This window comes from Antechinus flavipes, chromosome X, assembly GCF_016432865.1.
Source record: "Antechinus flavipes isolate AdamAnt ecotype Samford, QLD, Australia chromosome X, AdamAnt_v2, whole genome shotgun sequence".
NCBI lineage: Eukaryota > Metazoa > Chordata > Mammalia > Dasyuromorphia > Dasyuridae > Antechinus > Antechinus flavipes.
In genome coordinates, this window is record NC_067404.1 from 7845073 (window position 1) to 7867820 (window position 22748).

At 46.2% G+C, this 22748-nt stretch overlaps 1 protein-coding gene across 3 annotated transcripts in view; it reads right to left on the reverse strand.

Moving 5' to 3' along the window:
• The window catches only part of F8 (coagulation factor VIII), a 154900-nt gene that overhangs the window by 102085 nt on the left and 30067 nt on the right, over positions 1-22748 (reverse strand). For 2 of the 3 annotated variants that reach the window (XM_051968894.1, XM_051968893.1), the window contains exons 4-10: positions 21782-21994; positions 21099-21161; positions 19405-19521; positions 13785-14006; positions 10283-10538; positions 9505-9676; positions 2983-3076 (exon numbers count right to left, since the gene is read on the reverse strand). In XM_051968894.1, the coding sequence (XP_051824854.1) occupies positions 2983-3076; positions 9505-9676; positions 10283-10538; positions 13785-14006; positions 19405-19521; positions 21099-21161; positions 21782-21994 (1137 nt within the window). Of the gene's footprint in view, positions 1-2982; positions 3077-6245; positions 6858-9504; positions 9677-10282; positions 10539-13784; positions 14007-19404; positions 19522-21098; positions 21162-21781; positions 21995-22748 lie in introns of those variants that run through there. The other variant, XM_051968895.1, reaches the window with a different exon arrangement.

Sequence of the window (22748 nt, forward strand, 5' to 3'; positions counted from 1 at the left end):
AATGAGACTAGTAGAGGAAAAAAGTGGGAAAAGAAACAAGAGAGAGGGAAGAAAGATATGAAAAGAGAATTAGCAGTTTGGAACAAGTACAAAACTTTATCAAAGAAAATAATTCTCTGAAAATTAGAATAGGCCAAATAGAAGCTCCATGAGAATCAAGAAATACTAAAATAAAGTCAAAAGACTTAGAAAATAGAAGAAAATGTAAAATAAGGAAAAACAACTGACTTGGAAAATAGGGAGTAAATCAAGGAAAGAATCAATAAAATGGATGTCATTAGCTAATAGTTTCATTATTGATTAAGAAAAAGAAGAAAACCAAATTATGAATATAAAAAATGAAGAGGCTAATTTCCCAACCAATGAAGAAGAAATAAAAACAATTATTAGGAGCTATTTCAATTCATTTTATGGCAATAAAACAGACAACCCAAATGAAATGGATGAATATTTACAAAATATGAAACACCCAGTTTAATAGAACAGGAAATAATATTTTCAAAATCCTATCTTAGAAAAGAAATTGCACAAGTTATAAATTAACCTGAAAAGAAAAAAAAATTCCAAGATCAGACCTGTGACAGATTTACAAGTGACAATTTTACCAAATGTTTAAATAATGATTAATTTCAATACTACATAAACTTGAATTAGTAGGTAAAGAAGAAGTCCTATTAAAGTTCTTCTAGAAATAGACTGGAGTGGTTTGCCATTTCCTTCTCCAGCTCATTTTACAGATGAGGAAATCGAGGCAAACAGGGTTAAGTAACTCGTCCAGGGTCACACGGTGTCTGAAGCCAGCTTTGAACTCAGAAAGACTCTAGGCTCAGGGACCAAAAAAGAGACCCTATTTCAAGAAATCTTAAAAGAAAACTGCCACGATTTCTTAGAATTAGAAGGCAAAGAGGAGATAGAAAATCAGTCAGTAAATCAATAAGCATTTCATAAACACCTATTATGTTCCCGTAAGCAATTAGGCGCTGAAGTAGATAGAATACTTGAGCCTAAAATGAGTTGAAGAAGGCAACGGCTAAGCACTCCAGCATATTTGCCAAGAACTATGGCACTATGTTGGGGTCACAGCGAATCAGATGTGACTGAAAAAGGACCAGACAACAACAACAACAAAATTCAGGCACTACGTTAAGTACTGGGGACACAAAAAGAGGTAAAAGACCTCAAGTAGCTTGCAATCTAGTGTGAACAAATAAGTGCAAACAATCCACATACAGGCTAAATAGAAAATAATGAACAGAGGAAAGGCACTTGAATTAAGAAGAGTTGGGAAAAGCTTCCTCAAGATGGGATTTTAGCTGGGACCCGAAGGAAGACAAGAAATGAGAACGGAGAGTATTCCCGACATGGGGGACAGACCCAGAGTCAAGAGATGGAACGCCTCATCCACAGAACAGCCAGGTAACCACTGTAGCTGGAACAGAGTATATACGTGGGAAGTAAGGTGTGAGAAGAGGAAAAGTGTGGGGGAGACTAGATGGTGAAGGGATCTGAGCATGCGAGTATTTTGGATTTGATCCTGAAGGTGAGTCTGAATGTGTGTATGCGTGTGGCAGGAGAGGTAGAAAGCAGAAAGCCAATAGTTATGTCAGATAAGGGACTTTCTGAATGTGAAAGTGGGGCATTTGTGGGTGACGGTAAGATCATCTAGCTTTTTAATGGAAGCCTCCATCAATACTGTGGAGAGAGCCTCCCCCTCGTGTGGCCCAAGGATCTTTTCTGCTATGTCTGGAGAACTTCATCATCTACTGGGTAGTAATCCACCCAGACCATATCCTCCAGACTAGAAGAATCAGGCCATGCAGTAGAGGAAAGGAGCCAGTTCCACGGGGACCATTGGAGGGCGTGGAATCGTTGGAGGAGGAAAGATCACAGATTCCGGCATTTCCTCATGAGCAGTGGGTCCACAGAGTGGTGGGAGCACTTGCCACAAGTCTCCTTACTCTACTCAGCTGTCAAAGTGATCTACCTAAAGAGCAGATCACACGATGTCACCCCTACTCGATAAACTCCAGCGGGTCCTGACCAGCTCTAGGGTCAAATAGAAAATGTTCTGTTTAGCCTTACAGACAAGAATCGAGGCTGGTGACTTTGAACAGCCCGCCTCACTTAAATCCAATTCACTGTGTTCTGGCATCACCTGCTTCGTGTCCCGGATCTCTTCAGATAAAGGCCAAACGACAACTACGTTTCCAAGTCTTCTGTTAAAAGTACTTCTAGTTCTACATGTCCCGCCCAGGACTCGGGTATCTACCGCCAAGGGCCTCTTTGCTCTTCCTCTAACGTACATCCCATCTTTGGACTTCATGAATTTTCCACGTCCGCCCCCCATACCTGGAATGCTCTCCCTCCTCATGTGCATCTCCTGGCTCCCCTGCCTTCTTTCAAGTGCCACCTTCTAGAGGAAGCCTTTCCTGACCCCCCCTTAATTCCAGTGCTTCCTGTCTGCTTGTTATCTCCGATTTATCTGTCATGTAGCTTGTTTGTGTGTCCCCCATTAGAGTTCTTCCAGGGCAAAGATTTGTTTTTCCCTTTCTTTGCATTACCAACACTTACTCTAATGCCTGACATATAGTCGGTGATTAATAAATGTTTATTGGCTGACTGACCAAGGCCACGTCTCTCCCGGGCTGCTCTGGGCAGTAGGCTCCCTTTTCTGTCGGTACTTAGAAAGACTTAGCTTGACAATAACTCTGATTCTCTTGGGATATTTTTAAAGAAGGGATTTCACAATTACCCTTAGGACACTAGAGATTATTGGACAACCGACCACCTTCTAGTTCCTCAGTTCCCTCATCCTAGGCTGCCTCACCCAGCATTCAACTCAATTTAAGAAGTGAGACCTTGAGGTTAGTTTCTTTAATTGCAAGATTCAGGGGTTATAATGTTAGGGGTTGAAAGGCCTCTGTGGCCCTCTAGGTATAAAGACCGAAGCTCCCAGATCCAACAGCCCAACCACACTCTTACCTTTAGGCAGTCTCCCCGAGTGCAAAGGACTGACGCCGGTGAGGCCGTGAGGGTAAATGTTGTATGGTCTACTTGCTAAGTTTTTGAATGTAATCTGAAAGGATAAATGAGACATTGGTTCAAATCCTAAGAGAAGGCAAAACGGGAGACTAAAGGAAGGAAGATCTGACCCTGAAAACTGAAAGCTACCAATTAGGGACAGCTGGGTGGCCTGGAGTCAGGAACACCAGAGTTCAAATCCAGTCTCAGGCACTTACTAGCTGTATGAGTCGGGTTGAGTCACTTAAAAAAACCACCCAAACCAAACCTCTGTTTGCCTCAGTTTCCTTACCTGTAAAATGGGAATAAGAATAGCACCGACCTCTCTCTCTCTTTCTCTCCCTCCCTCTCATCCCTTCAATGGCGCCTTTCCCCTTACTATAGCTAACTTTAGTTAGTCTGCTAAGTCCCCTATGGATCTAACCCCCCAGTCGATGGCCTACTCGGGCCTCATGACATATTCCTTTAATGGACTCTTCCAAACTCCTTTCCTCGGTAACCCTACTGCTTTCCCAGTCACAGGCCTTCTCTGGGCCTCCGTTTCTTTATCATCTGTAAAATGAGAAGAGTCAGCCCCGGTGATCTCCAAGATTCAGTCAGCTCTAAATCTGGGCTCCATCAGTCACACACACACACACACACACACACACACACACACACACACACACACACACACACACACTGCAGTCACCCAGTGGCTCACTGGTGAGCTCCCACTAGCTCTCTGGCTCCCTCGTGAGGAAAGATGGAGAATAAAGTTTGCTTCTGAAACAATCTGATCCTCCTCTCCCGTCCCTGAAAGGAGCTTAGGCTGGTCGCTAGCCAGGGTTATGGACCCTAGATTTAGTCATCTAAAAGCCGCCCCCTCTTTCCCCAAGCCAGGAAGGGATCAGGGTAAGGAGTGAATCCAAAGACACAGCTAGGGAGTATAGTAGATGGGCCAGTGGACCAGCTGGGCCCAGAGTCAGGGACAGCCAAGTTCAAACCTGGTCTCAGACACGCATTGTGGGGCCCTGGATAAACCGTCCCCAAGTTGTCTCCGGAGAGCCGTGAGCATTCTCCCCACTCCCACTGAACCCACAACCTTAGGTTGAGACCCGAGGCTCTCTTGCCCCGGCCCCAGAGGCCCGCCGGAGTGAGGGAGGCCAATCGTGAGGACTTGTGGGCGGAGACAGGAGGGTCAGGCGAGAACTATACATTTTGCTGTCTACTGGCAAAATCACATCAAGTCTGTAGTCACATCTCCTCAGTATCCCACTCCCGAATGGCCAGGGCGAAGGGGGACCTCAGAAAGTTCCCATGTATCTTCTGCTTAAGGAAGGGGCCCAGGACAGCCCCCTCAGCATCTCCTAACAGGCTGCATTCTTTTACTAGCTCCCCTCCTTCCCTTCCCCTTTCATTTTTTAAAAAAAGTCTATGTGTTGTCTTCCCTCATTAAATTCTATCTTCCTCCAAGACAGGGATTGTCTTTGGCTTCTCTTCGTGACAGTGCCCGATACATAGTAGGCCTCAATAAATGTACTCCTCGATTTCCTCAACTGTAAAATTTGGATAATAATAGAAGCCAGAGCCAGGTTTGGCACAAGGATCAAATGAGACATTTGTAAAGTGCATAGTGCAGTCAGACCCTGGCACATAGTAGGTGCTTAATATCATCTTGATTTTTTTTCCTTCCTTTCCAAGGAGAAGGAAGAAGCAGCTTTTTGGCTTCACTTAATGCGAGTTACTTCCTTTGTCCTCCTTGGGCTAGGTAGAAAGGAGCAGGAAAATGCTTCTTCAAGGGTGGCTCTCAAGTTAAGTAATGATTGTTTTGTTGAATGAATCAAACTGTCTAGGGAACTGATCCTTAAGCTCCGAAATAGACTTTAGGAATCCTCTAAATTGGGCCTTCACAATGTGAGAGTTGTTCCGGGGCAGGGGATGGGGGCAGGAGGAATTCTGTCAGTTTGGACAGCTCTATCCTCCCTCCCTGTCTCTCTACCTCTGTCTCTGTCCCTCTGTCCCTCAATGTTTAGATTTAGAATAATCAAAAAATATTTTTTAAATCTTTCTTCTATATGAGCAATTGCTAAAAATTCACACACACAGTTGAACGGCCTCTCTTCTGAAACCTCTCCGAGCCTGCCACGGCAGCTTCAGTTCAGTTGCCGTCACCCCCGTCCCGAGATCTGTCATATGTACCTTGCGAACATCTCCCAGATACTCCCCTTCTCTAATCCTGCTACTATTCCCAGGCAGGCCCTCCTTACCACGTTCCTGGACTGTTGCTGTAGCTTCTGGGGCACTCTGCCTGCCTCAGAGCTCTCGCCACTTCGATCCACGCTCCATTCAGGAACTAAAGTGATTTTCCGAAAGCAAGGGTCCCATCGTGTTACCTTCCCTATTGGATAACCTCCAGTGGCTCCCTAGCGCATCCAATAGCAAACATAAACTACTCCGTTTGGCTTTTTAAAGCCCTTCATACTCTGACCCCTTCCTACTTTTCCAGTCTTCTTGTGCCTTACTCAAGCTCTCCCCCTTCACCCCATACTCAGCAGTGCAGTGACTCTGGCCTCCGTGTAGTTCCTACCGCAAGACCATCTATCTTTCAGCATCTCAGCTGTGTCCCATGTCTGGCCCTCTGGCCCTCCTCACCGACTCCTCCCAACTTCCCGAGCTTCCTTCAAATCCCAGCTAAAACTTTGAAAAAAGTCTTTCTTGATGCCCCTTCATGCAGGGCCTTCCCTCTGAGATAATCTCCGGTCTATCCTGGACCTAGCATGTTTATACCTAGTTGCTGGCATGTCAAATCCCCCAGTAGACTGGAATCTCCTCTCTATTGTTTTAATTTCGTATCCCCAGAAACTGGAGCCATTCCCGGGTCACGTTCCTCTCTAACCGTCAACTCCTGCCTTCTAGCCAGCCTCTCCCAGACCGTCCCGTGACCCCTTCCTGCCTGCCGTGACTCCAGTTCTTGGCTTCCCAGAATATCACATCATCCCCCGAGACCACCGTAGACATCCAGGGGGAGTCTTGAACAGTCAATTCATTTGCCCCCCTCAATATATCCCTCTCCAACCACTGATGATCTCCTTGGACTTCAGTAGTTAGTATACTCCCAATCCACCAGATGCTCCTCATCTCAGAAAATCGGCCCCTCCCAGCTGTCATTGGATGAAGCCCATTCTCTCTACCCCAAATGCCCACCCAAATGCACGCATCTCACCTCTCCCGGCCCCTCCTACCGTGCTCTCTGGAGATGCCTCTTCCAAGCGGATCTCATCTTTCCCTTCCTTGGTCCCTCCAGCTCCTTGCTCTCAGTGCAACCCGGCCCCCTGGATGACAGCTTCCCTGCGGGCCTTTTCCAGCACGGGCTGCAATTTCACTCCTACCCACAATTCACGGGTCGTGGTGGGGAAATCAGAACACTGCTTGCTCCCCAGGGCCACTGCCAGGCTCTGGCTCTCTCTCCTCATCATCCAGAAACCTCTCCTTTTGTGTGGTCCGTCCAATCCAAATTTGTTACCCAGTCAAGCTTCTGGCACCTGTTGTTTACTGCTCCTCACAATATTCTCCTTCCTTTCTCCTCCGAATCCTCCCTCTTCCCTCACGACTTTTCTCTTCAACTCTACTCCTCGTTACATATATACATAAAACATGCAGTCAGATCTATAGACACATATACATATATATCCACACATACAAACACACATACCCTTTTATACACATATAAAAACACACACCCATACATAAACATACATGCACATGTACATCCACAAACTGCACACGTGTATACCTACACATACCAACACATTACACGGCACCGTACGTACACGCATTGAACATGTGTGTGCGTGTGAAATACCTATACACAAGCCATGTGTGCATACATATACATGAACGTGCACGCACATGCACACATATAGATACATAGACATAAACATGTATACATAGTTGTATAGAGAGAGAGGAGCGACAGACAGAAAGAGAGACAGAGAGACAGAGACAGAAAGAGAGACAGAGAGATGGAGAGAGACAGAGACAGAGACATACAGAGACAGAGACAGAAACAGAGAGACAGAGAGACACAGACACAGACAAAGAGAGTCAGAGACAAAGACAGAGACAGAAAGAGAGCTGCCTCCAGCATCCCTGCCTCTCAGAACTCTCCAGTCTACTCCCTTCTCCCTTTATACCGATCCCTCCCAGCCCATTTTAACTATACACAGAGTTGCTGGTAGCCTTGATCTTGTTCCGCTTTTGTGTTGGTGGGGACTGAAATTCCTTCACGTGCTGGGCCTGTTTGGAGTCTCACTCCCCAGCTCTTTCCCAAGCTCTGGCCACACTCTCCCCCTCCCTCTATCTCAAGTCCTTGGAGAGCTGGCTACATTCTGCCCTGTCCCCTATAATCAAGGCCTTCTCCCTCTTCTCTTGTCACTGAGCGTGCCCTGGCAAGTCTTGGATTATTTTGACCATCTGTTACTTTCACTCCTATTCATATGCTCCTGACTCAAGCTGGAGAAAATCTGGAAAAAAAAGTTGCTTTCTTTTAATGCCCCAGCCAAGCCTTGCTGTTGATCTCATCATTATACTGACTCTACTCTTCACAGTTACCAATGATCTTTTAATTCCCCAATTTAATGGACTTTTCTCAATCCTCCTTGAGCTCTCGGGAAGTTCCTAACACTGTCAATTACCCTCTTTGCTGAGATTCTTTCTAAGTCTTTATGACCTTGAGCTCTCTGGATTCTCCTTCTACCTGGATGGCCTCTCTTTGGTCCCACCAGCCATGGGGGGCCCCCCAAAACTCTCTCCTAAGTTCTCTTGTCTAGCCATACTGTTTCACTTGATGATCTCACTGGTTCCCATGGATTCAAGTATCATTTCTACAGATATGATTCTAAGATCTCTTTACCCAACCCTAATCTTACTCTCTTGATTTCTAGTCTCACGTCATCAACTGACTATTGGACCTTTCTAAGGGAGTGTCTTGCAGACTTCTCAAATTCAACAAGTCCAAGACCCTTGTGAGTAATCCCCCAATTAACCTAATCAATGCTAATGAAACCGGGTAATAACCAAGCTGGCACAGGCCCCTCTTTCTTTGTTACCTCAGTATGGTCATCCTGAAATTGACATGATTCTGGCCAACGCTGCTGCTGCTATCTGATCAGGTTCCAAAATGCAACAGCCCTATGCCATGCCGCTCTGCTTCCAAGCACGGGGGTCCACCGCATCCCCCAAAGTTCTGCATTTTGGGGCAGCCGGGTGGCACAGGAGATAGAGCACCGGCCCTGAAGTCAGGAGGACCTGAGTTCCCATCTGACCTCAGACACTTAACACTGCCTAGCTGTTGATCCTGGGCAAGTCATTTAACTCCAATCACCTCTCCAAAAAAAAGGAAACAAAAAATTCTGCATTTTCCCATGCTCTTTCTATCTTTCTGATTGACTAATAAAGCAAGCCTCTATTCTGGCTCATTTGAACGCCTACCGATATTCCATGGGCAGACTGCTCCAAGCATCACTGCAGATCTCAAATTGCATAGACCCTCAGGGGTCACCTGATACAGCCTCCTCATTTTATCAAGGAGAAACTAAGGCCCAAAGATGACCTGCCCGAACTGAGATCTGAACCCGAGGTTTCTGATTCAAACCCCGGTGTTCTTGCCACTTTAACACAAGCCTTCCATCACACAGTCTCTAAGCTTTTGTGCACTTCTGGATGTCAGCAGGGAATCTGAGCAAGTCTCATCTGGAATTCTTCTGGATAGGAATAAAGACTGGACCAATGATTAGCAATATGTGGAATTGCCACTCGAATAAACCCTATCTTCCAATTCAGGCCACCATGTTCTCTGCAGTTCAAAGGGTTGTCTTAGACCAGGGCTTCTTAAGCTTTTTCTCCTTGTGACTCCTTTTTACTGAAGACATTTTTACACAAATAAAAAAAGTATATAATTCAAACATTTACTGATAATGAATCATCATTGCAAGACCCCCACTTTCAGTTACAAGACTCCATATAGGATTGTGAAGCACAGTTTAAGAAGCTGAGGCCTAGAGCACTTAGGGTTCAGTGATTTGCCTAGATTGAATATACTGGGGCAGAATCTATCAGGGCAGGACTTGAACCCTCATCTCTTCCTTACACTAAGACGCTATCCCGCAGCTGCCTCTATTCTCATGAATAGTGAAATGTGAACTGGACGATCGTCAATAAGGTAAACTTGCGGTCGGTTGAATAAATCATATCCAAAGAACAAAGATTAAGTTTCCATTTCAACACAAAGCTTTCCCCAGTGGAGCGCCAACAGGATCAGTTCTTGGCCCTGAGTCAGACATCAAAGAGGCCAGATTTAGAACTGAAAGGGGCATCAACTCGTTCAACCATCTCATTTTCAAGGAGTGTCCAAAGTCATACGAATGGGCAGGTGTGGCCTAAGACTCAAATGTAACCCTTGGCTTTTCCAGCTCAGTTTCCCCGATTCCCCCCCTTTCTTACCAAGAGCATGTCCCCAACTTCTCCATAAAGCAAAGGTCCCAAAATGCCTGATTCGTGTTGACTAGACTGAGGAGTCTCGAAGGTTTCATCTGTGTAGGCCATGTACCGGGCTTTCTTATACTTTCTGCCAGCCCTTTGAGGATGACTGTTCAGATGATGGCTTTTGGAGTCTCTGCAAAGAAGGAGAAAAGATGAGAGGCTGACACGAAGCTCCCATCTTAAGTCCTAAGGGAGGGACGAGAGACTGAAATCTAGTTTAAAAACTTATGTGGCTGACAGAATCATAGGAAGAAGGGCTGACAAGGACCCCGGAGCAGGCATCCCAAAGGCATAAGGCATTGACTACAGGTATTATCGCGCCCGTTTTACAAACAAGGAGACATTTCACAACCGAGGAAACCGAATCTGAGAAGGATGAAATGATTTCCCTAAAGTCACACTGGCACAAAGTGGCAGGACCCTGAAATCCAGCATCCTTTTCACTACTCAGTGCTGTTTGCCCCATAGCACAGCCACACGGGACTGGAAAAAGGAAGGTGACAGCGGCTGGATAATACCTGTCCACTCTCAGCTGCTCAGGTCCTGCTCCACCTTCTAGGTATTACCCAAACAAATGGAAATGATTCCTCAGCTGCACAAGCTCCACCTAAGGGTCTCTTATTCTGAGGCGATGGGAAGTGTCTTTGACTCCAAAGACCAAGAGAGCAAGCAGAGAAAAGGGTCAGACTCCAAGTGAGAGAGGCCCATTGTGGCCTTCCTCCGGCCGGTCCCCACTCACCTGGCTGAGGGCTCAGCAAGGGTTGCAGGTGCATAGTCCCAGTCTGCCTCCTGTACTGCGATGTAATGAAACCACGCTTTGGGGTGCTTCTTGGCCACTGACCGTGCTTGGAGGAAGGGAGAATCACCAGCCTCGGGCAACAGGAACACCTCAGTGTCCTGCTCGTAGTCATCATAGTAAATGCCTGACTCTTTCTCCATCCTGAGCAGGGGCTTCTCGGGACAGGTTTCCACATGGACATAGGCCTCCATGCCATCTGGGGTATAAAAAGACAAATGAGGGCAACTCTCCCAACAAACCACCCGGCTACTTTCTGACCTCCCCTTTGGGCAGATCCCAACTATGGAGGCTGCTCTTCCCATGGCCCTCACCTCTTTGACAGCCCAAATCTCAACCTTCCTCCACCTGGATTCTTCCCTGAGGGCAAGCCCATTTGTGTGGGCTCTCCCTGCCCAAGGCTTCCAGCTTCCCTGATCTAGCCCGAGGGGCTCCCCCTTCTCATACCACCCTTCGGTCTACAGGGGGTCTTAACATAGAGTCTTGGCTGAGCCAGGAAAGGGCCTTGGGGTGAGGGTGGGGGTGCAGCTAGAGTTCTTGAAGAAATGCTACTTCGTTCCTGTCAAACTATTAAAAAGAAACCTCATCCCTATAATTGCATGGCTAGCTAGGCAGAAAGATGATTAATTCTATTTCTCAGTAACTTTTACCCCGAACGTTCTGGGGCAATAACTCCCAGCTGAGCACAATCTCTCAGCACCTGCTCCCACGTCGCCTTCTTCTCAAGAGGGGACACGGTCAAAAGATTTTGATCTTGGCCCCCCCCCCTCGGTCTTCCCTCATCGTCTCTGCCTTTGTTGACATTTACTGCACTTATTGCTACAGCAATATTTCCACTGCCTGGGGATTCCCCAGCTCCAACTCAAAGCCCCAACATTTCCCCTCTTACTTCCATAATGGGAACTAGCTAATGGACCAGGCTGCAATATCCCACTTAGACCAGTAGATGTTGCCATTGACCAACATCTTCCAGGAATGGTTTCTGGATGAGCTAGCATCATCTGTTGTTGTTCAGTCATTTTTCAGATGTGTCTGACTCTGGGTGATTCCATTTGGGGGGGTTTTGGCAGAGCTACTGAAGTGTTTTGCCATTTCCTTTCCGGCTCATTTGACAGATCAGGAACTGAGGCAGAGTGAAGTGAATTGTACAGGGTCACAAAGCTAGTTAAGTGTTTGAGGCCAGATTTGAACGCGGGAAGACAAGTCTCCAGGTCTGGCACTCCATCCCCTCCGTCACCTAGCTGCCCACAGTACATCTAGCACCTTTGAAATGCAGGTGTGGCCCCAGAATCTCCATCATCATTCAGCTGGAACTAACTCAGTCTTCGTCTCACGGCTTCCTCGTTTCAAGAAAGAGACCGAGAGATCAGGAAAACAAGAGGGGAAAGATTGAACATTTCAAATCTGGGAACACATAGAATTACTTCTTGCCTGTCACCTGTGTTTAAAACGAAGCCCTGCTCATTGCAATTGTTCACAAACTGGTAGCTTTTCTTATTGGAGATTTAGGATCATTGTGTTTATTTGGGGCTCTACTGAAGGAGGAATAGAGGCTCATAGCTGAGCTGAGAGAAGGAAGCAAGCTAATCTGGGAATGAAATGGACACTTAGCCACAAATTCAGTTGATCACAGATGGGGGTGACAAGCTGAAGGGGACCAGAGAACTCTTCCACCGTGCTCTTCTCTCGTTAGAAACGCTTGGAGCCTTTCCCCAATTGATAAAAAAAAGTGTTAAGTGTCTGAGATCACATTGGAACTCAGGGCCTCCTGACTGCAGGGCTGGTGCTCTACTCACTGCACCGTCTAACTGCCCCACAAACCTCAACTCTTTAGGGACTCTTCTATTGTACAATTCTCTTTGGGGATCTCAGCAGGGGACCCCAAGATGTTACCATGTTGGTGAGAGAAGATCTGGGGAACATCAGGAAGTGGCCAAAAGATAGGACTATAAAATCATGTACATCCTTTGACCTAACAATACCACTACTAGGCATGAATCCCCAAAGATTTTTTTTGTTTTTTTTTTCTTTTTTTAAATTGTTTTTTGCAAAAGAGATTTTTTAAAAAGAGAAAAGGACTTATACGTATGAAAATATTTATAGCAGCTCTTTTCTCCGAGCAAAGACTTGGAAATTGAAGGGACGCCCATCAATTGGGGATTGGCTAAATACATTGTGGCGTGTGGTTGTGATTGGATAGTATTGTTCTATGGGAAAAGATGAGCAGGATGATCTCAAAAAACCTGGAAATCCAAGTTTTAAAAAAGCAAATGTAAAAAATTGTTTTACATGGAACTGGGAAAAATAAAGATATTAAAAGGTATTTAAAAAGGTATTAAAAGGTATTTTAAAAAAGATATTAGAAGGTAAAGATATAGAAAGGCTTCAGGGGATGAGCAATAATAGGAAAAGTTCCACTCTGAGAGATTCTGGGTCATTGGGAAATTGTCTTTCTATAGCTTGTCGGACGCCTATTTCCAAAGGCGACCTCTAAATGTGTGGGAACTGCCCACTCCCCATCAGGCAGCAGTGGGTAAAAACTGATGGCTGGAAGACTGGCTCCCCGAGGTCCTGAACTGCCTTCAGAGAACTCCAATTGCTGGGATTAGGAAGATGACAATCTCAAGGTTCTCCGCCCTTGGCCAACCTCCTCTGAAAGACTGGGTTCAGTTCCAGAGACCACATATTGAAAACGCTGCTAAGCTAGAGAGGGTCCAGAGGAGGGCGGCCAAGATGCAGAAAAGTCTCCATTCCATGGAATAGGGACTGGTCCCATTTAGCCAGGAAGAAGAGAAAAGTAAGGTACATCTCAAGATCTGTCACGGAGGAGAGGAATCACTCTCGTTCTTTCTGGTCCCAAAGGACAGAATGGAGAGCAAGGGATGGAAGGGGTGAAGGAACAACTTTAAAGGCTTGGCCAAAGGAAAGAAATATTCTCACGCTCAACAGTTATTCTTACACTCAATATTCTAACACTCAATGGGGAACAGAATGCCTGAGAAGTGGGCTTGTCCTCAACTTTGGAGGTGACCGGCACTGTTCAGATTGCTATAGTAGCGACTGGGCTACATTATAAAGAGGCCCGCTGGGAGAATCTGTGACTCTGCTCACTTCCCACCTCTACCCATCTCACATCTCTACCACTCCCGCCCCCCAGTCTACCTACACACCCCAATACCTGTATCTCCATACATACAATATCTCCAGCCTCTATTTCCACCCCTCAACAATTTTTTTTTTGCTGAGGCAATTGGTGACTTGCCCAGGCTCACACCACTAGGAAGTGTTAAGTGTCTGAGGCCAGATTTGAACTCTGTCTTCCTGACTGCAGGGCTGGTGCTCTACCCACTGCATCATCTAACTGCCCCACAAACCTCAACTCTTTAGGGACTCTTCTATTGTACAATTCTCTTGGGGATCTCAGCAGGGGACCCTAAGACGTTACCATGTTGGTGAGAGGAGATCTGGCAAAACATCAGGAAGCGGCCGGTGTCCATATGCAGCGTCTGGGCAGTGAGAAATGTGGCTGGCGAGATCTCCAGAGAGGTAAGGCGGTGATTTCTCACAAGGAACGTGTGGCTTTCCAGAAAAATCGAGTGGACTTCAGGAGCGGTGCCCATGCCGATCACGTGCCAATGGACCGCCTTGCCGTGACACACTAACAGGTCTGCACAGGAAAAGCATGGTAATTATTGATCAAAATAATGATTAGGAAGAAATAACATAATAGTAGAACAAATAAAAATAATGAAAATGACATTTTTTTCTGAGATTGATAACCAGTTAACAAACATTCTGGAACCTCATCCTCTGTGCCAAGCACTGGGCTTCAGAGCCAAAGGTGGAACCGTCTTTAACTTCAAAGACCCTCCATTCAGAAGAAATGCTATACATGTATATCAGCATATTAGAAGACATAGACTAAGCAGACTCCTCTTCCTCTAGCCTTCTCCTTCCATACTCCCTTCCCTTCTTCCCCTACCTCTTTTCCCTCTTCTTCACTTCCCTTTCCTCCTCTTCCTTTTCCCCTTCCTCCTCTCCTCCTCTTCCTCATTCCCTTTTCTCCCCTTCCTACCCTTTCTCCTTTTTTCCTCTTCTCTTTTCCTTTTGCTCCCCCTTTCTCTTCCCTTCCTTTCACCATCTAGCCCATCCCAGGTTGGCCCAGGTCCTGCGCTCTTGTCTCAAGTCTGTTTCTAAGTCAAGGTCAGAGACCATCACAGTAGGAAGCTCCATTTTGTTGAGCAGCCGGCCCTGTCTGAGGAACTCAGAACAGAAGGTTCCCACCTTCCGAAACTCCCAGTCTAGGGGGTGCATTCAGATTGTGACTTGTACAATGTCAATAGACTTGGGATAAAAAATACCCTCCACATCCAGAAAAAGAACTGTGGAGACCGAATGCAGAGCAAAACATACACTTTTCACTTTTTTTCTTTCTATCTCATGATTTTTTCCCTTTTGCTCTGATTTTATTTTCACAACAAGAGTAACACAAAAATATGTTTAACATGACTGTGACACGTACAGCCTACGCCAGATTGCTGCTGTCTTGGACAGGGAAGAGGGAAGGGAAGAAGGGAGGAAAAAATTGGAACTCCAAATCTTAACAGAAATGAATGTTGAAAATTAACTATCCATGTAACTGGAAAAATAAAATAGTATTAAGTGAAAAAACCCCAACAAATTGTGGCTTATCTAGTCCCCCCCGACACCCCCCCACATACACACACATACACTACTCAGTACAGTAAGTATGCAGCCAGCATAAGGCACCAGTAACAGGAAGTAGGATTACAAAGAAGAACAAGGAGGTCATGTACAAACCGTCCCAGTGATCAAAGGAGCAATTTCCATTTTACATCGTATGTTAATCAGAATTCATCTCCCTGGAGCATGTGCTGAATCAGGACCGTCATCTAGGCGCTGCTGTTAGGGTCCATGATCCATTCATCTCAGTTACATTTCAGGCATCCATCTACACCCGGAGAGAGGACTGTGGGAACAGAGTGTGGACCACAACAGAGCATTTTCACTCATTTTGTTGTGTGCTTGCATTTGGGGGTTTTTTTCTCATTTTTTTCCTTTTTGATCTGATGTGTCTTGTGCAGCAAGATAATCGTATGGCTATGTATACATATAGTGGATTTAACATATATTTTTACATGTTTAACATATATTGGATTACTCGCAGTCTATGGAGACAAGGTGAGGGGAAGGAAGGGGAAAAGTTGGAACTCGAGGTTTTGCAAGTCCATGTTGAAAAATTATCTGTGCGGATGTTTTGAAAATAAAAAGCTTTAATAAATAAATAAATACATTTCAGGCAGCCAGAGAAAGAGTAGGACATCATTAAATGGTGCTGAGCATTTGAAGATGATGTGGATGGACATGCTCGTTTTTAAAGTGTCACTGATGTAAATTGATTCAACCATTCTGGAGGGCGATTTGAAACTATGCCCTAGTGGCTATCAAACTGTGCATACCCTCTGATCCAGCAGCGTCTCTACTGGGTCTGTATCCCCATCATAAAAGAGGGGAAAGAACCCACATGTGCAAAAATAATATGCTATTAAAATAAAATTTTAAAAATAGATACGAGGAGGAACAGCTAGATGGCCCAGTGGATAGAGCACCAGCCCTGAAGTCAGGAGGACCTGAGTTCAAATGTGACCTCAGACACTGTTTGTGTGACACTGGGCAAGTTGCTTAACCCCAATCGCCTCAGCAAACAAGAAAAAAATAGATAAGAGGAGAAAAGAAAAAATAAAGTTTTACTGACAACTTTAAAAATGATTTGAATATATTCATCAACTAACCTCAAGGTGGCACAAGTAAGAATCTATTTCCAAAAAAAAAAAAAATTATAAAAAGGAGACCTCAAACTCCTGTCCCCCAATCTTCTTCCCCCTTCATTGGGTCCTTGGGGCCAAAGTGCTTCCAGCTCCAATCCACAGTCAGGTGATTGCTATTTTCTGCCTCTCCTCCTTCCTATTCATGTCCCCAAGAGGACTGCCTGCCTTCCCCATCCTACCCTGTGTCCCTAAGCTCTAAAGTGGGATGGCCTCCTGTTTCCCTCTGCCAGTCATGGTCTTTTCTGATAAGTATTCAATAGTATTTTATTTTTCCAAATACATGTAAGAATAGTTTCGCTATTCACTTTTGTAAGATTGTGTTCCAATTTTTTCTCCCTCCCTTCTTTATCTCTCTTCTCTCCAAGACGGCAAGCAATCTGATACGGGTTAAACATAAACAATCCTTTTAAACAGATTTGTTATGTTGTACAAGAAAAATCAGATCAAAAGGGGGAAAAGCATGAGAAAGAAAAGAACAAAACAAAAGAAAAAGTAAAAATACTATGCTTTGTTCCACATTCAGTCTCCAGCTCTGGATGAGCATGGCGTTTTCCATACCAAACTATTGGAACTGGCCTGAATCATCTCATTGCCGAGGATGGCCAGGTCCATCAGAATTGGTCATCATATAGTATCGTTGTTGAGGTAGATAATGATCTCCTGGTTCTGCTCACTTCCCTCAGCATCAGTCCCTGTAAGTCTCTCCAGGCCTCTCTGAAATCATCCTGCTGATCGTTTCCTATAGACCAATAATATTCCATAACTTCATAAACCAGAACTTATTCTCCAACTGATGGGCATCCACTCATTTTCCAGTTTCTGGCCGCTACAAACATTTTTGCATATGTGGGCCCTTTTTGCTCTTTTAGGATCTCTGGGATATTCAGAATCTGGTGAGTATTCAAAGACCCAGGCATGCCTGCCCCCACTTCAAAATTTCATAAAGGAGATATCTCTCCTACGATCTAGAGAACCATGGGTCAGGGTCACAGAAGGCCACAGGAGGGTTCTGTAATTGAGACTGGATCTAATTCAGCTTTAGCACCTCTGTCCTTTCACCTTTCTTTGGTGTGCTTCTCTCCCTTTCTCCCTCCCTCTCTCCCTCCTTCCTTCCTGCCTGCCTGCTTTCCTGCCTGCCTTTCTTCCTTCCCTCTTTCCATTCTTTCCTTCCTTCCTTTCTTTCCTCCTTTTTCCCTTTCTTTCTTTTATTCCTTCCTTCCCTCCCTCCCTCTCTCCATTCCTTCCATCCCTCCTTTCCTTTCCCCCTCCCTTCCTTTCTTCTTTCCTTCCTTTCTTCCTTCCCTCCTTCTCTCCTTTTTTCCTTTCTCCCTCCCTCTTTCTTTCCTTCTTTCCTCTCTCTTCCTTCCTTCCCTCCTTTCTTCCTTTCTTTCTCTCCTTCCTCCTTCCTTCCTAACATGGACTAAGCATTTACCATAAACCCCCACTGAGCTCTGTGCTAAACAGGGAAGCCCAAGCTGTAGCAAATTTAGCCTCACTCCCTGCTGGTTCACTCTCCTGAGCCACAGAAAGGGAGAGCTCCCTTCCTTGCCCGTCCCCCTCCCCAAGCATTGTCCTACATCAGAAGTTGAGACTTGAGCCTGAGTTCCTGGCATTTTGGAGAGGAAAGGGGATCAGAGATCATGCAGGGGGCTGGGTAAGAAAGAAGGTGCCTGTAGAAGTGGGTCCCAGGCCAGCTGGGGACCTCAGGAGCAGGAGAATAGAGCTTGGGCCAGTTGTGCTTTGGGCAGCAGCTCAGGGATTATCCCCAAGACCCCAAGAAGCCACCACTAGGAATGGGCTGAGCCAAGAGGATAGTGGGTACTGGCAGCCACAGGCTTAACTTACCACAGAGCTAAAGGGAAAAGTGAGGAGGGCCAGGATTTCCCCTCTCAGTGCCCCCCTCTCTCTTTATCTCTCTCTGTCTCTGTGTCTCTCCTCTCTCTCTCTGTCTCTCTGTGTCTCTGTCTCTGTGTCTGTCTTTCTCTCTATTTCTCTCTGTCTCGGTCTCTCTGTCTCTCTCTGTCTCTGTCTTTGTCTCAATCTGTCTCTCTCTCAACCCAACCTACCTAAATAGAACTCTCTCTTTTCTCCTAAACCTGCAAACTCCTCCCTTATTTCTCCGTAAGGTATAATCATCCTCTCACATGCACAACTTCGGACATTCTTCTAGACTCTCCTCTCTCCCTCCTCCCCTCTCATCTCTCCAATTGGTTGCCAAGTCTGGTGATTTTCACCTCCACTGCATTTCCCACATCCAACCCCTTCTCTCAGGGTCCATGGCCACTACCTCCTCACCTATTACCTGGACCACTCCAATGTCCTCCTTAACCGGTCTTCCTGCCTCCTGCCTCTCCCTTCTCTAAGGCAGTATCACCCATCCAGATCTCCCCGAGTCACTCAAATTCTGACCCTATTGCTTCCCTGCAGTGGGAAGCGACTCAGCATTCACAGGGGGACTCCGAGCTGGCTTGCCAGCCATCTTCCCCTTCACACGATCTACATGCCGATCAGGTTGGTCTGCTTGCAGCCCATCTCCTCTCTGTCCTTTGCACCGACTGCAAATGTCTAAAACATACTTCCTCCTCATCCGTGCTCCTTCCACTCCCGAGCTTTCTCCAGGAATCAATTCCTGTCCATGCAGTTCCAGAGAAAGAACAAATGGACTTGCCATGCAGATGGAAGCAGAGTCTTTCATTTGTGATTTGGGGGATGGAGGTCTGGGTTTTCTTTTATACCATGGCTAATGATGGAAATGTTTTGCACGATTGCAGCATGTAGAACCTTCTCAAGAAGGTGCAAGAGAAAGGAGGGAGAGAGAGGATTTGGAATGCAAAACTTTAAAGAAAAAAAAAGGATGTTAAAATTTTTTGTTTACATGTAATTGGGAAAATAAAAGGAAATAAAAATTAAATGTAAAAAAAAAAAAAAAGAATCAATTCATGTGCCAAGCACCTCTTACAGAAAGCCTTCCTTGATTTCCTATGATGGCTAGTGCTCTCTTTCTCGTCTGATCGTGTTTCTGTACTTCTCTGGTTACATTCGTATCTACTACCAGAACAGAAGCTTGTGGAGGGCCAACATTGGGTTTGTGTTGTCTTTGTGCCCCCGGTGCTGAGCAACCAATTATAACATGGAATAAGCGTTATTCCTCCTTCGCTTATTCGTTGGCTTAGGCAGAAATGACCTCTGAGAGTTTGTGGGAAGGTTCTTACCTACCTGGTAAAGAGCCGTTCACATAGCCATTGATAGTGTGCACTTTAGGGTACAATTTTTTGGACTCGTACATCTGAGCCTGTGTCTCGGTCTCATCTGGTTCTGAATGCCAACTTTTCCCTGGGGATTGAGGGGGAAGAAAAGAAGATGCTCAGTAGGTTGCTTTATCCCAGAACCATCATTTCTTCCAGCAATGCCGAATCCCGGGAATACAGTCCAAAAGCACTGCCTAAAAAGGAAAGCCTTTTCATGCCCAACCGGAAGGAACAAACCCCACTCCACCTCCAGCCAAGTCTGGAGTCTTTGCGGGACCGCTTGGGCCATCGATCAACAGACAGGGTCCCCCTTCCTGCAGCCCTGGAGGGGGTGAAAGTTCCCTTAGCCACTCCTTGAGTTAGAAGTCTTCAGGGGGGATGGCATTCAATCTGGTCAGTGGTACCTTATGGAGAGTTCCCCTCTCACTTTCTCCCCATCTCTAAGCACCTTCTTAAGTCCCTCAGAACCAGTTCTTGTCTTTTCAACAATTTAATGACCATGTTTGTATTTTGGCCACGTCCAAAATTTTTTTTATCTATAGCTTTTCCTCTGTCCTTGAAAGGGGAGACTCAAAGAATGACTCTCCATGCTCCAGATTTGGGGGGATAATGAATCTTCTGAAGGAAAGGAAAGCAGGACTTTAAAGGGGAAAGGAGAGATCTGAGCTTGGAAAGAGGAAACTTGACTCTTGGCAGGAAGGAAGGCAGAGAGCAGAACTGTGTTCCCAAAGAAGAAAGGAGAAGAACAAGAAGAGCTAGATGTTTGGAAATTGAAAACAGATGCAAGGGTCCTGCTAAAGAAGAAGAAGTTGGGACTCTGTAGGGGGAAGCAGACACTGATTTTCCAAGGCCTGGTTGAGTACGGATTCGGAGGCCATTGGGGCAAAGCTTATTTAGGGACAAAGAAGAAGCAAAGTACAGTGGAGAGTGGTAAGGGGCCAGTGTTTCCCAAAGTGCAGAAGTAGCTCTTTGTCAATGTGATAGGGATGACAGAAGAGCCTCCTGTAGCTGAAAGCCAACAGAGAGCCTCCCAAGACAAATCACATATCTACTCCCCATTTGGGGTGATTCAAATGGGTACTGCAGGGGGAGTCTAAGAGACACTCCCTCAGCCTTCCACTGAAGACTTTGGGGGTCGGTCACAAGTTACTCTTATATACCATCTGGAGCAATAGCTACTGAAGAGAAAAGTATATTTGAGAAGTGAACTGCTGGCGAAGGAGGTGACGTTGTCTGAGAAAGGGAGTTGAACCTCTGAATCCTGGTCTAAAATCCAGGGACAACAGATTCCTAGCTGATACACCTTTTAAATTTCTGTTGTTCAAAAATAGAAGCAAGAGAATGCTCAGCACAACATTGGGGCTGTTCTAGCAGAGAACGGATGCCCATGGGTCATGGATGTGGTAGAGAAGATTCTTGGTCAAGCTAGGATTGGGCTTGATGGCTTTGAGGATTCTGGCAGCTCAGGGTCCCTTCTAACTTAGAATGACTCTGAGTGACCAGTTCCGATGCCTCTAATCCTTGGGGGGGGGCCCTTCTTGACGCCATTCCCTATTGGATTCTCTGCCCCAGTTGGTATTTGGTGTTTTCCAATGGCAAGTCTTGAGCGATATTCTCAGGTAGAGCAAGCTCTCAACAGTTGCTCAAGGGATATCTTCTCACCTTCATCAAAAACAGCAAAGAGCAGCACAAACTCTTGCAAGTGCTGTGTTCCAGCCAGACTTCCTAAAAGAAAAGAAAAGGGAGGTTAAAGAGGGCCACACAAAAGTCTCCCATCAAAGGAAGCCTCCTCCTGCTCTTTAGTCTTATGGAAAGGGGGGTGGGGACTGAAGTACCTATGTTGAAGATATTCATTTCTTGTTACTTTACACATAACCCAGACACGCCAACTGGCTGAAAATAAAGGGCACCACAGGCGGGCCAAGGCAAGGACGTTTCTTGGCAAGCCCTAAGCCCAAGAAGGCGGCCAAAGCCCAAACGTAGGTGTGGATGGAATCGTGGGTAGCACTGGGGGCAACAGAGTACATCTTCCAATAAGGGAAAGGAAAGATGTCTCCTCCTGCTCGAGGTCTCAGTCTGTTCCTCCCATTCTCAAAGGAACCAACCCAGGGAATGGGAATTTAGAGTAAGAGACGTCAGACTGTGGCCAGCCATTGAGGTTCTGGTGATCCTGGGCAAGGTACTTAACCTATCTGGGCTTCAGTGACTTCCTCTGTCAAAGGAAGAATGAAGACTAGATGCCCCTTGAGTCCCTTCAGCGAGAGTCTCTTCTGTGGTCTTTCTGGGCTACCTTTCCCTGCCCATCACCCATCTGCATCATCTACCCTTCCCTCCTTCCCAAGTACCTTCTTTACAGACCAGCAGAGCCCCAATTAAGCCTGTATTCAGGTCCTTCACTGTGTCCACATGAGAAAGATAGGAATAGGTGAGACATGGTGGGTCATGGTCCATGGGGCTGTTCTCCTTCAGGACTTGCCACACGTACGTGTAGTTGGCACCCGGGGCGACTTCATCGTCTTGCTTTTCCATGTAATTGGTCTGGTCGTTGTATCTGGCCCCTAAAGGCAGAAGGAAGGGAATGGCCAGATTCAGGGCGAGCAGAACGCAGATTCTCACATCACTGCCGAGCACAGGAAGGCAATAGCAATGCGGCCGTACTGGGAGACGAAGAGCAACCTGGCAAGTGGGGAAGAGGCTGAGAGCAGCGAGTCAGAATCCAGCACTGGCTGGGAAAACCCCATTTCGATGGCTCATGCCAGACCGAGGGCACCAAGAGGTCTCATGGGTGAGACTTTTTCCTGGCTCTGGCTTGGATTTCCCTGAAATGGATGAAAGATTGGCCCCTCCTCAGTCCTGGGTCGGGGGGCCTGGGGCTTATAGGAAAACGGGGCTTAAACTAAATCAAGGGAAGTGTTTTACAAAGTGCTTGCTCAACTCTGTTCGGACAGAATGCTAGCCTAACGATGTCAGACATCTGTAAGCCCCCTATTTTCCCCCTTGTAAGTGGAAAGTCGAGTCACTGTAACCGCAAGGCTGAACAAGGATGCTTATAAGCCTGTCTCTACTTCTGTTCCGGATGGAACTCTACCCAGAGAGAGAGAGAATAAACGCTATCTAAATTACAAACACCTTGGCTGTCCTGAATTTTATTGCCTGGGCCATCTCATCTCCAGGATCTGCTGACCCCAGGGCCAAGGAGGTTCAGCATCCCTACAGATGGGCCTCCCACATCTGCAGCCCATGCCCTTCTTCCAGCCCTTCTTCAGTCCAAGCTTCCTGATACTGCCTCCCATCAGCAGCTCTCCTCTGTCC